General features: G+C 34.8%; 1 protein-coding gene across 1 annotated transcript in view; it reads right to left on the reverse strand.

Moving 5' to 3' along the window:
* The window catches only part of LOC125678077 (fibrinogen C domain-containing protein 1-like), a 29290-nt gene that overhangs the window by 1046 nt on the left and 14949 nt on the right, over positions 1 to 13295 (reverse strand). Inside the window, exons 3-4 of the mRNA XM_056154039.1 lie at positions 10635 to 10731; positions 7791 to 7955 (exon numbers count right to left, since the gene is read on the reverse strand). Of these exons, the coding sequence (XP_056010014.1) occupies positions 7791 to 7955; positions 10635 to 10731 (262 nt within the window). The remainder of the gene's footprint in view (positions 1 to 7790; positions 7956 to 10634; positions 10732 to 13295) is intronic.

Raw genomic sequence — 13295 nt, forward strand, 5'->3', positions numbered from 1 at the left:
AAGCGAGGGAGAGCTTGTATGCGCTAATCACAATAGGCGCATAAAAACGATAAATTTAATTTTTGGAGAGGGGGTGCGGGTCTTCACGCCATTGCATTTAGCAAATACGGTATATGTATACTTTCCTGCGAAACGTGGCTTCTGAACTTGACCTCGTGTAAACCATCTTAAATACCTTCCACATTACCAAATTTGATAAACGATAACTTTAGGTTAATCCAATGAAATCCTTTGTAACAAATCAAAATGAACAATCCCTCGGATACAATACTAATTAAAAATTTTACAATGCAAATGGAAATTATGCAATACAAATGAAAAACGGAAAATATAGAATAAAAATAGAAAATTATACACTATGAATAGAAAATCTACAATAGAAATGAAAATTATACAATACAAATTGAAAATATAGAATACAAATGGAAATATAGAATACGAAATAGAAATATGGAAAATTATTCAATACAAATAAAAATTTATACAATACAAATGAAAATGTATACAATACAAATGGAAAATATCAAATTTTGCAACGTTTGACATGCCATAGAAATAAAAGATAAGCGTTACTTTCACTAATTCATAATTGGAGATAATTTTTTTTTTTTTAATTTCAACGTTTATTTCCATATTGATATATACACTCTTATACATGAATATATGATGACAAACATGACTATGTGACAAACATATTTAGATCATTGATGTCATATCTAATATCACTATATTAAATAACCATCTTGGTCCATGTCTATATCTTGTGTCATATTCAGAGAGAGAGAGAGAGAGAGAGAGAGAGAGAGTTTTTATCAATAATTTCTTCCATTTGGTTATGAAATCAATAATTCTACTAGTTTCATATAAGGCTCTTAACATACTCTATATTTCATTTACAAGACCTTGGATAAGTTATCATTTAAACATTTCATTTTATGTGTATAATGTTTCATGGACAATAACATAATATTGAATGTTTTGGTTGATTCATTTTTGTTTAATTCTCCAAATATTCAAATTTAAATGACATTTTTTTAATTACATAAATTAATGAACTCCACAAGTAACTGTTGGAGAATGGGGCAATCCCACAGCAGGTGATAAATTGTTTCTTCTTCATTTTAGACATAAATCACACAAATCTGAGTTTAATTTGCCAATTTTAAACATAAAACTATTTGTAGTCAGAATATTATGATTAATTCTGAATTGAAACCATTGTAATTTATTATTTTGTGTAGTTGAAAAAAGGAGATTATGTATTACTTTCCACTGATTTTATGTTATGTTGAAATATCTATCCCATTTTTTTTCACCAACTGGCTTCACCTTTTTTTATTTGAAATTTTATCCATGGGTTTAGGTCACTTTTTTATAGTACAAAAACTTATATTCAATGGAATATATGGTTTAAGAATGGTTTCCCATCCATAGAATTTATCGTCGGTGTATGGCTTGCCTAATTCCTGTGTAAGTCAAATGGTTGATCGTAATGTTCGACTGATTTTGAAGTTTTTCAAGACATAGTATATTACCATTTGTATCTGATAAATCATAGACAAATTTTATGCCTTTTTCATACCAATACTTTATAAACACAGACTGATTTCCAATTCTAAACCTATTATTATACTAGAATTTTTGGCATGTATAAACTTGCCAAGTTTCAATAGCATAATTATCTTGAATTTCCTTGAAAGCCACCAATACATCTCTCCAAAAGGTGTTTTGTATGTTTTCCTTAATATGGTCAATGTAGCAGATCCTGTATTTAACAACTTATCAATATCAATCAACCTCTCTAATAAAAAAATTTCCACTTAGAGTTATCATTCCTAATTATTCTCCTCATCCATGTTGAATTTAATCCCTCAATGTAACATTCCAAAGCTACCATTCTTAGCCCACTATTTGTATAATCTTGTGTAACTATTTTTCGTTTGATTTTATCAACATTTAACTCCATAAAAATGAACGAATAAATTATTTAGTTCTTTCAATGTGTTATCGGTGGGACTGAGTATGGAAATAAATATATGATAAAGCTGTGATATAAGAAGTGACAATGTAAATTTTATCTGTGGGATTTTATTATTTTTAATAACAGCATGACACTTCGCTTGATCGAGTGTGCAAATGGTTGGGCGAGACTTCTCATACATTTCAATGAAAACGGTTTTACATTTGTTTTCCTTTGATATACTATCTTTTTAATTGAATTGTAATGTTCAAAGGGTAATATTTCTTTCTTATATCTTTATACATGAAGCAGTCATAAAAAAAACCCCAGTAGTTCACCTACTAAAGTTTTAAAAAATGACAAAAACGACATTCTTTTTTAATACGTGGTTTTGAATATCTACCAGTTTCAATTTCTAGAGGGTGGACAAACATTTTTAGTTTTGTTAATTTTGAGCGTCCCATATCATCTCACAAATTATTTGGAAATTTCAAATGGTCTTGTAATTCATAGTTCTTTGTAATTTTACTGTAAACGAGTAATTTTCCATGATAAGAGAATTCGATGTTTTTAGTTGCCTGTTCGTTTGCTCAGATGAGGCCTCAACGGGGAGTGTCTTGTTATACAGACACTACGTCATCATTTTATGTGCACAATTTGCGTCATGTCTGGATTTTTATTGTAAACAACATATCGCCGCGCTGAGAAAGTCCGAATATTTTTAAATATCACAGGTAATGTTACAGATGTAGGACTTAAATTATCTGACAAAGAGGTAGGCCTATAGATCTAATAAATTATTTCATTGAGATAGTCCTAAAGGGCGAGTGACTGCAATCGGTCTAGAAATGAAAATAGCTATCAGACATGCCTTGCTTGTCGTAAGAGGCGATTAAATGGGGCAGTCCTTGGGGTGAGACCGCAAAACCGAAGTCCCGTCTCACAGCAGGTGTGGCACGATAAAGATCCCTCCCTGCTCAAAGGCCATTAGTCCGAAATATCTGACGTTTTTCTGGCTTTTTTATGATTTTGATATTTACCGTGCCAGGAAAACGCCAGAACCGGCGCCATTACGTAAACTGGAAATTCACCGCCTCCAGCTGGAGGCGGCATTCTCGGGCCGATTTTAAATACTTGCGAGCCGAATTTAATGTTAAACTAATAATTAATCAATAAAACGATACTTATTGTACTTACTAATATCGATTAAAAGAAAATACAACTCCAAAATTCGAAAACAGAAGCACACAATTGTAGTCAACCGAATAGTTTCGCAGTCATTTGAGCGAACGATTCACGTGACTCAAAACAGCTCGACAGTTTGTTAAAATGTTTTAATGAGATTGTTTATGTGATTAAAGAACCCATAAAATCGATATTATTAAGTACAAGAAGCATCGTTTTATTGATTAATTATGATTTTAACATTAAATTCGGCTCGCAAGTATTTAAAATCGGTCCGAGAATGCCGCCTCCAACTCGAGGCGGCGAATTTCCAGTTTACGTAATGGCGCCGGTTCTGACGTTTTCCTGGCACGGTAAATATCAAAATCATAAAAAAGCCAGAAAAACGTCAGATATTTCGGACTAAAAGGCCATAAGCGCCGAGCATAAGCCTAAATTTTGCAGTCTTTCACCGGCAATGGTGACGTCTCCATATGAGTGAAATCTTCTCGAGAGGGTTGTTAAACAATATTCAATCAATCAGACATCTTACAAAATCTAGTTCACAAGCTATATATGAAACATTATTATCTGCAACACTAAGAATCAACTTCAATGTGTAATTTTTACGACAAGTATATTTTGACCCAGCATGACGTGTGCAAAAAAAATACGAAGGCAAAGTGATCAGGGTTTAAAACGCTGGATAATTCATAGAGAAGATCTAACGGAAATTGAATGGTATCTATGCTGTTTATTTGTTTGCATGTATAATGGTAGTCATTGTGCATTGATAAAGTGGCTTTTTTATTTAAAGATCCGAAACAGGGACATGTGGGGAAAGTTGGTTGACGGGAATTTCTACTTCAACTTTTAAGAACACAGTAAGCAGACGATAGGACGTGTTTACTTGTAAGTGGATTTAAGAGGCTGTGCAAAGACAGAAAGAAAGAGTTTCCTTTATACAATTTGAACAGGGGATGATCAAGCAAGTCAGAAGTCTATATATTATCAAGTATTATTATCATTTTTAGTTTACAATTACAGAAGGTGAAATGTCAAATAAAAATGAGTTCAATTGGATACTAAACTCTATATATCTTTGTGTGTGTGTATGTGTAAATGCCTGTTTTAATATTGGTTGGTTGGTTGGTTGCGGGGGGGGGGGGGGGGGTTGATGTATTTAAGAAGGCCCAGTTTGAGTTGATGTAGGCAGAAATGGAAATTGACATGTCATTACCAGAGATTAAAAAAATATTTGGGTAGAAGTTGAGAATTGTGTAGAATGTCAGTTTTGTGTATTGCTAGAAAATCATTACTGGGGCCCCAATGTTGTTGGGGAGATATGTCAATTGGCACTCAGTTGGTTCCATTACACCCACCTTCATTATAGAAGGTTTGGTTCGCTATTTTAATGGAAATGACCTGCGGTTAGACTATGTCGACAGTTATTTTCCATGATGTGCACTTGAGTGGGCATTGGGGCATGTCACAGATGTGAGTGATATTGTACACTGTGTCAGGTTTCTGTCGAAAGGGTTGCATGCAGTCATCCTTGACGTTGACCGAGCTTTACTGCGGATACTGTTTCTCCAAGGAATGCATACATTGTCGGTCATCTGTCTGTGTGTGTCTCTAGTACTTGGTCTAGACAGCTGTTGAAAGGTGGGTGATTTATCTCCCTTTGGGATTACGTGCGTGGTACGTGGTGAATTGCGTCGCTTGTGAAGACTCGCACCTTCATGTGTGACTTTGACCTTGACCCCCTTTCAAGGTTAACCCCAAACTTTGGGGAGGAACTGGACCTTGACCCCACACTTTCATAGTTTACCCCAAACCTTTGGGAGAAAGTATGACCTTTGACCTTGACACACTTTTCAAGGTCATTGAAGAATATCATGTGACTACTCCTTGGAGTTCAAGTAACAAGCTTTATGACAGAAAATGTCATTGTTCAGCCCTCATTTGCCCCCCCCCCCCTTCCCCTCCTCCTGGGCCAATACGAAAGTTTTGAAACCTTATTGCACATCTACAGGACACCACCAATCATTTTCCGAAAGATCATTTGGGAACCAGTGGGTTTTTTTTTCAGAAAAAAAACGTCGTTTTCGACTCCCATTTGGGCCCCAGGGTGAAACTGAAAATTCGGAAACCTTATTGCACATTTACAGGACACCACCAATTACCCTCCAAAAGATCATTTGGGTACTGCATAAAATGGTAGAGGAGTTCTGGGAAGCAGGGTTTTTTTTTTCTTTAAAAAAAACCCGTCGTTTTTCGACTCCCATTTTGGCCCCAGGGTGAAAATTAATATTCTGAAACATTAGTGCAAATCTACAGGACACCACCAATTACCTTCCAAAGATCATTTGGATACTGTGTGAAATGTAAGAGGAATTCAGGGAAGCAGGTTTTTATTTCTTTTAGAAAAAACGTCGTTTTTCGACTCCCATTTGGGCCCCAGGGTGAAAATGAAAATTCCGAAAGCTTATTGCAGGACACCGCCATTCAACTTTCAAAAGATCACTTGGGTACTGCGTAAAATGTAAGAGAAGTTCAGGGAACCAGGGTCTTTTTTAGAAAAAAAAATGTCGTTTTTCGACTCCCATTTGGGCCTCAGGGTAAAAAGGAAAATTTCGAAAGCTTATTGCACATCTACAGGACACCACCATTCATTTTCCAAAATATGATTTTGCTATTGTTTTAAATGTAAGAGGAATTCTGGGAACCAGGTGTATGTATAAAATTGGTTTTTTTAACCCCCCATTTCGTCCCCTGGGTGAAAATGAAAATTCCGAAAGCTTATTGCACATCTACAGGACACCACCAATCATCTTCCAAAAGGTCAATTGGTTACTACTTAAGATGAAGGAGGAATTTAAGGATAAAGAAAGTGTGACAGACGGACGGACGGAACAGGGTAACAACAATATACCCGAACTTTCTTTAGAAAGTGCGGGTATAAGCACCGAAATCTGTCAGGAAAAAATCCAGATAGTCCTAGAAAACCTGTATCTGTTGACAAGTGCCGCTGGTAACAAAAACATTGTGTCCAGCCTCGCTCGTGCCATATGGCCGTGTTAAATCTATGACGTAAACATAGATGGTGATTGCTCCTTTGCCAAATGCTCGGTCGTAAGAGGTGTGAATCACAGATGTTTCGGATATGACCTTAAAAATGGAGGGCTCGTGTTGCGGCAGGCGTTGGGACATTAAAAAACTCTCACTGCTACAGCCCTGAGTGCTAAGCATAAGTCTATTCCGTGAATGTAAATATTTATGTATGAAAATATCTATATACAGATGTATATATGCATGTACATTGTATGTATGGATATCTGTAGTATTCTAAGTGAATTAAATTGTTTTAAATGTACATCTTATATATCGAATACACATTGGTATATTGTACTTAATCATTGTAGTTTTAAACAAAGGTTTCCCCAAACAGTTTGATTATTGTCAAAGACAGAAGTTCCCTCCTAAAATGTTATTGAACAGGGATGCTGATTGCATTTTTAAGGCTTTGACGTAGTTCCACCCTCATGTGACGTCATAAGAATTCACAAAGTCAATGATTTAATCAGATTTATGCATGACAGGAACATAAATTATGTTGGAATCTTTTTCAATAGTTATTGTATAAAATCTTATTGATCATAAAATATTTCAAAAGTCTAGGTTATATATGAGCAAGCATTCTGAGAGTATTGCATAGCAATACATATAGTCCCCTACCGGAGGCAAAAATTATTGGACCGCAACAATATTCGAAGTTCATTATGAGACCAAGGTTATGGTTAAAGGGAAGATTGGGAAACCAAGATAGGAATATCAATGGTTGGAAATCAACTACTATTCAGGTACAAAGACTAGACCAAGAAAACTTCAAAATTGATCTGTAACTTGTTATGGCAAAGCAATTATCATGATGTACTGAATATCAAATGAATATCTGCAAGCACATTAAACAAAGTCCAGAAAACTGAGAATTCATGTTATTTTTTTAAGTCCAAGGGCCATAACATAGTGAAAAATCCACGGGCCGAAACGAAATTCGAACTTGATCTGTAACTTGTTATGGCAAACCATTGTACCAAATATCAAATCAATATCTGCAAGCACATTTTAAAAAAGCCCGGAAAACTGATTTGCAGGACTGACGGACAGACAGACATACAGACGGACGGAGCGAAAACCTAAAGTCCCCTTCGACATCGTCGGTAGAGGACTAATAATCAATCATATGTTTCAAAATATTGGATCCAGAGGCAATAACTTTGTTTTCATTAACATATTTATCAAGTCCATTATGTAATAGAATTCGTGTATTTTTCACAAACGTTTTGTATATTTTCTAAAGTTTCATGAAATTGTTATGAATACTATTATATCGTTTTAACAAGTCTTTGTGAATTTTTGATAATGCTGTTTGAGGAAAACTACAATTTTCTGACGTTGATAACCGGTGTATGCGTGCTAATTGATAAAAAAAAAAAAATTACTAATACTGCAACATACTTATCTTATCATTTTTATTTGTTACTAAGATATATTTGAAGAATCAACAATCAAATAAAAGATTGAAGGTGAAATTACCTAAATTGAAAGTCAACGATTAAATAATGATTTGTTGTCCAGTCGCGACATAGAATATAATTCTCACCAGCATTTCCTCTATACTCGTCCACCGTGATTTTGAATCTGCTGCTCTGGTTTCCGACAGAAAACACCCGATACTCCGCATATCTAGTCTTTCCTGCAAAGTCTGACATATCCACCCGTAACATGTACCAGCCCTGTGACGTGAGCTGATGAATTCGTCGATTACCTAGAAGTACCACGGAGTTGATATTTAGATTTTACCCCAAATAAATGTAAGACATCGTAGAAGCACTGTTTATTACTTTCTTCAGATACTTCATATCACATACGATACAATTTTTTAATTATAAGATTTTTGTCTAACAAGCAACATATTTGAAGAAAAAAATTAAATACATGCATTTCATACTGCATTCCGTCTTTCGATTTGATATAACACGTGTAAATTGTCACTAAATTTCCTACAAAAATTCCAAATATTTTCAGAGATAATAAAGAATAAATTTAAAAAAGAAATGACACATTCATTTTTCTTGGTATTATATGCGGCCCTCTGACCCCTGTCATTTCACGTAGTAACAGTGAACAATAAAAAGGGAACACAACAAACAGTGATCAATCTTACAACTCCTATATAAAGGTGAAGATAACGAACAGTGATCAATCTCATAACTCCTATATAAAGGTGAAGATAACGAACAGTGATCAATCTCACAACTCCTATATAAAGGTGAAGATAACGAACAGTGATCAATCTCATAACTCCTATATAAAGGTGAAGATAACGAACAGTGATCAATCTCACAACTCCTATATAAAGGTGAAGATAACGAACAGTGATCAATATCACTACACCTACATAAAGGTGAAGATAACGAACAGTGATCAATCTCATAACTCCTATATAAAGGTGAAGATAACGAACAGTGATCAATCTCATAACTCCTATATAAAGGTGAAGATAACGAACAGTGATCAATCTCATAACTCCTATATAAAGGTGAAGATAACGAACAGTGATCAATCTCACTACTCCTATATAAAGGTGAAGATAACGAACAGTGATCAATCTCATAACTCCTATATAAAGGTGAAGATAACAAACAGTGATCAATCTCATAGCTCCTATAATTAATATCAAATAGAGTAGATCCCAAAATAACATAAAATCCCACAAATAGTATAAAATCAAGAGTATCGCAAACACAGACCCCTGGACAGACATCAGACATGGGATCAGATGCCTAGGAGGAGTGAGCATCTCCCGTGTTGACGTGACATGAGCCCTCTATCTGAACAATCCGTAGTCAAAATCAGTAAGTAAAGAGCGTGGTATGAAACAAATCAGAGAGCATTCGACCTAATGATAGCTTGTATTTGCAAATAAGATCATTATAACGACCACATAATTTGCAAAATTCTTACTTCAAACGAGATTGTTGAAACCCCTGTAATATCAGCTGATTTGTCAGTATCTTTCCTAGATTTAAAAACCTATGACGATGCAGTATGTACAAGATATCAATAACTTAATACAAATGATACAATACAAGCTATTGATAACCTATATATCTATATATATATATATGGCCTATAGAAGCTATTATAAAATAACCTCTAAATAACCTAATACAGATGATACAATACAAGCTATTGATAACCTATATATATATATATATATATATATATATATATATATATATATATATGGCCTATAGAAGCTATTATAAAATAACCTAATACAGATGGTGCAATGCAAGTTATGAATAACCTACAGAGATGCGGCCTATACAAGCTATTCATATTACTATCAACCATTCAATATTGATGTCTCATATTTGGTTAAGATACAATGTACATCCCATGTAAGAGTTTTGTACAAGCTGATATACCTTCCCGCCTAAATTTGATTAACAGAATAGTCAAGGTTTCTATCGTATCAAAAATAAAATGATACTTTCCTTTATTACATTTATGTTACATGTATCATAACCAGGTGATAGATCATATACATGTGTATGAGTGTGCTGGAGTTTCTCATTGGCAGTGTCTTCGTGATCTTTGGTAGTCGGGTCTTTCGGCGGTCTGTTGGTGCTCCTTTGTTGGTTCACCTGTTTTCAATATTCTTATGTGGCGGAGTTCGTTCGAAGGTTTCTGCGTGAGAGGAAGGGATCTCTTGCTGTTCATCTGGATGTGTCAACGACGTTTTATCCATGGTCCTTTTCGTTCGTATGCCAGTTTGATGTGTCCCTGTAAGCTCGAAAGGGGGCAACCACAGAGTCCACCACGTCTGCTTCGTTCTTAGATATTGTATTGGTGGCAGACTGGCAGCTCCGTTATATGACGAAAGGAATGATTTCTGCTTCTCTGTCGTCGGCTTTCCATGTTTGTATGGCGATGTTCTATTGTCACCTGCGTATGGTGTTTGTGTCTCACGACTGGTTCGATGCACAGGAGCTTATTCTGCGTATGATCAGTTTTTAAATCGAGGCAGGCTACTGACAAACAAGATGATGTTGCAGGGGTTTCAGGAATCTCATTAGGGTTCAGCATTTCGCAAATTCTGTGGTCATTGTAGTGATCTGGTTTTCCAATACAAACTATCATTGGGTTAAATGCTGTCTGCCTTGTTGGACCGTTCTTGGTTCACCGATTTTAACAACGGACTGCTCCGTTTACTTGATCGGAATGTAGGGCTCTCGGCGGGTGTGGCCGGTTGAAGGGGGATGCTTGCTGCTCCTGGGCATCTGATCCCACCTCTGGTATATCCAGGGGTCCGTGTTTGCCCAACTTTCTATTTTGTATTCACTATGGGAGGTATTAGATTGATCATTGTTCGTTATCTTCACCTTTAATCATTTTGAATTTAAGAATATGAACATATCGGATCAAAATGGCTACATACCTAACCAATATTCGCCACCAATGTTTCCGAAACCATACTTGTAATCTACCCAATTCCGGTTGAAATTCACCCGTCCATCTTTGCGTTTCTGGAAAACCTTTGAACAGAAAAAAATGAGATTTTAGAAAAGATATAACTGCAGAAAGTTGCTTGTAAAAATAACAATACATTAAAAATTCTTATTCTAATCTGTTATTGAAACATATCAACGACACGCACGATTCTAGTTATCATTATTATTGTTGGACATTTATATAGCGCTTTATCTAATTAAGACAATTTCTCTAAAGCGCTTTACATGTAACACAATAAAAATAAACTAAAACAAAGAACAATAAATACATAGAATAAAGCATAAAATACATGTAATACTAAAACTGAGGTGTTTTGTTGGGTTTTTTTCACCAGTGTCACCGAAAGTAACACCAAGAAAGAGATCACAGCTGTACGAAGGTTAGTAACAGGCAGATTTAACTAACAGTTATCTTTTCATTAAATCTTATATCTATGCAGAGTCAACTGGACGTTAACTGTGGATTGAACTTAACTAACGTATGTGCAACTGGGTCTACGACATTTTGCAAGTCAAACAAAAAAATGAGATTTTAAAATCGTAGTTATACAATTTATACAACGTTGGTTATATTTTGAAGATACATCTATAAAGATTTGAATTTTTTCTAGGAATTAAATGAAGACGATATGTTAAATCTTGCTGATACAAATGGTTGTGTAAATTAAAACAAATGCTTCAAACTGCACTTTTTGAATGGTTTCATTCCTTTCATATTGTTCAGTACATTATTAAATGAACATATATTGAGATATCATTATTATGACATTCTAAGTTGTTGTTTTTTTTTTTGTTTCTTCGAATGTTGTTTACCTCTTATGGAAGAATGTTTCACCGATGTAAAGACGACACCAACTTTTATGTGAAGTAACACAAATTATGACCTAAACATAGTGATCAAAGCCGTGGCAGTGGTGGTTCTTTATCGTGTTAGGGTCTTCCGTGACCTAAGGTCACTTCCGAAAGACGTATGACTTTCATGGAATTCTTAACTTTGGTAGTTGTCTTGATATGCTTAAAATGCCTAATATTTTTCATTGTTTCCTATGTTTTTGCAATGGACGTCACAATTTTGTTCAGAATGCTGTCTCTAGTAAACTGGCGTCATAATTTTACCGTACGACATTTGGGAAACGTTTTTAACACGATCAATATACATTTTAGAAAAAAAAGTGTTGTTAAAAATATTTTTGTGACATTTCACAAGGCCACTGTGTTTCTTTGAAGGCGCTTTTTCAATACATATAAAGCAAACAAAGCCATATCAAATAATGATAATAGAAATCAAAACAGGAAATAACTAGGAAGAATTGTTTTAGCACACTAAAACTAATGTCTGCACTTCCATTTTACATAGTTTTAAAAACACCTAAAAGGTCAAGGTTATAAAAAATGGCACATGACACACTGCCTTATCATGGTATAACAGTATGCAAAATATGAAAAGCTTTACCCCAAATCTTCTATTATTTGACCTTTACATAAAACGTCAACGTCAAAGGTAATCAAAATGACAGGTAGCACGCTGTCTTATCATATGGTATACCCACATACCAAATATCAATGGCTAGTGTCAAAAAACAAAAAAAGTTATGATCCAGAAAAAATGTCCCAAAATTGTATTAATTAATTTTTACATAAAAGGTCGTCGTAAAAAAAAAATGGTTTCCGACACAGATGTTTACGAATCTTCTCTGTAAAACTTTGAAATCCTAAAACTCATTTAAATGAAATCTTTTTACATGTAAGAGAAGAAACAGCGATACTCCAAAATAATACTTTCAAGATTCATTTTTACCTGGAACTTTTCAAAGGTAAAATTTCATATAAAAATTCTTAACTTTAGAGATATGGCCATTATCTCAAATGACAATACTTTGTATGATACCTTTATTGAATTTTTATCGCTAAAAATATGAGGCTTGCACACGGTATCAGAACAACTCGCCCCCTCTTTGGGACAACTCGCCCTCAAGGCAACTCGCCCCCTCTTCGGGACAACTCGCCCCCTCTCCTGAGATAACTCGCCCCTTCATATTATACATGTTTACAATTATTATTTTTGGTCTAAATTCAAGAGGTGTATTAGCAAAAAGTAATAAATTTCTTATAGATAGTATATAAATTACAAACAAAAAGAAATTTTCACGAAAACACCAAGGTATCAGGACAACTCGACCCCAAGACAACTCGCCCCATCATGGGGACAACTCGCCCATAAGACAACTCACCTTCAAGACAACTCGCCCCCTCTTCGGGACAACTCGCCCCCTCTCTTGAGATAACTCGCTATTTCATATCATACACGTTTACAATTATTATTTTTGGTCTAAGTTCAAGAGGTGTTTTAGCAAAAATTAATGAATTTCTTGTATATATATCACAAACAATAAGACATGTTCACATAAACACCGAACTTCGTGTCTTTTTATGCAAGACGAAAGATTTTAGTGAAAATCCAGTGTTTGGGTTCAGTAAATTCATCATCACTTTTACGTACATGTAAAATATATAATTTCAACTGAAACAAGTTAACGTTTGGTATAGGGAGAGTATTAGGCTTGGGTCTACAGCTGACGTAGTATAAT

This window comes from Ostrea edulis, chromosome 2, assembly GCF_947568905.1.
Source record: "Ostrea edulis chromosome 2, xbOstEdul1.1, whole genome shotgun sequence".
Taxonomy (NCBI): Eukaryota; Metazoa; Mollusca; class Bivalvia; order Ostreida; family Ostreidae; genus Ostrea; species Ostrea edulis.